General features: G+C 25.7%; 1 protein-coding gene across 1 annotated transcript in view; it reads left to right on the top strand.

Moving 5' to 3' along the window:
• Window positions 297-1,423, top strand: part of LOC110263864 — a gene marked incomplete at its 5' end in the record, with an annotated part of 2,148 nt that continues 1,021 nt past the window's right edge. The window contains 2 exon segments of the mRNA XM_021105723.1: window positions 297-433; window positions 1,070-1,168. Coding sequence (XP_020961382.1) covers window positions 308-433; window positions 1,070-1,168 — 225 coding nt within the window.

Here is a 1,423-nt window from a genome sequence, read left to right as displayed (position 1 = left end):
ATACATAAGTACGAGAGTGTATTTTAAAAGAAGAATTTTGTTTCAAGTCCTTTCAAAGTTTCATTGCTAAAGGAGGACTGTGAATACTGAATAGCATCATAACTCAAGTATTAGTTTTTTCTTTCCATCTTTGTTTCGTTTAGTTTTTATTTTCTTGTACCTTCAATCCCCCTTGTTATCGGTAAAACTGAATTGTTGCACTTCATGCGATATAGCTGCTTTTATTTTGACTTAGTGAGTTGGTACAGGTTTTTCTATTTTCTTTTAATCATATGGTCATTTTTAACATTTTTCAGTAGGGTTAATAATGAAGAAGGAACGTGTTCCATATCCGGGTGTAGTACGGCCAAGATTTAAACCCAATACCCGTCCAAATAACAAAATTGAGCCTGATGCGTCTATACAACGCCGTCAACTTTGGACAAACATCAAGGTATGTAACTAAATATCAAACCTAAATGTTTTATTTAAATTCATTTATTATATGATTTCCAACATATACAATTTAAATTGGGAATTTTTTATATAAATAAAATATTTTTTTCACATTTATTGTTATCTTATTTGCTCACTAAATCAGCTTTTAATTCTAATCATATATTTGCAAACAAGATACATTCATAACTATCGTATTTGTAATGTGGTTTGGAAAAAAATCGAGATAATCTATTACTATTTGGATCGGATCGATTTAACTTTTTATTCTAAATTACATATGTACTATATCAATTTAAATTTATTTTTAATTTAATCAAATTCAAACCATTGTAATTTGGATAGAATTGATTTATGTTCTATCTAAAATTTTATATTATTAATTTTTTCAAATACCAAATTATATCCCATCCAAATGGTAAAGTTTAAAATTTTTTTAATTTAAATTATATTCCATCTAAATTTTTTATTATTAATTTTTTCATGCACTGATTTATATCCTATCCAAAGTGTTAAAGTTTAAAATTTTTTATAATTTAAATTATATCCATCTAAATTAAAAAATTTATCAATGTTAAAATAGACGGATTATAGATTTTTTCCTGTTACCAATTGGGGTTTATTATTCATGCAGGCTCGGCTCAAATACAATTTGGATTTTTACGACTGGCTTCGAAACAAAGTAAGAAAGTACGAAAATGGAACAAAGTCTATCACCAAACTAAGTTCAGATGTTAGTGATCTCTCTATTATTCTTATTGTTTTTGTCTTGTGATTGTTTGGTTTTATCAATGAATACACACATTATTGCTATGGGAAGGAAAATTTTCCAAATAAATAAGAAAAAAACTATTATTTCCACATAAATGATATGTTTTAGTTTATTTTCCTGGAGTGGGAAAATCTGTTGAATCCACCGCATTTTGATATAAATTTATTAGATTTAAAATTAATTAAATTAAACTAAACTTATTTTATTAAAACATTT

This window comes from Arachis ipaensis, chromosome B06 (genome assembly GCF_000816755.2).
Source record: "Arachis ipaensis cultivar K30076 chromosome B06, Araip1.1, whole genome shotgun sequence".
Taxonomy (NCBI): domain Eukaryota; kingdom Viridiplantae; phylum Streptophyta; class Magnoliopsida; order Fabales; family Fabaceae; genus Arachis; species Arachis ipaensis.
Note: the sequence above shows the minus strand (reverse complement) of the source record. Positions and strands in the feature narration are given on the sequence as shown.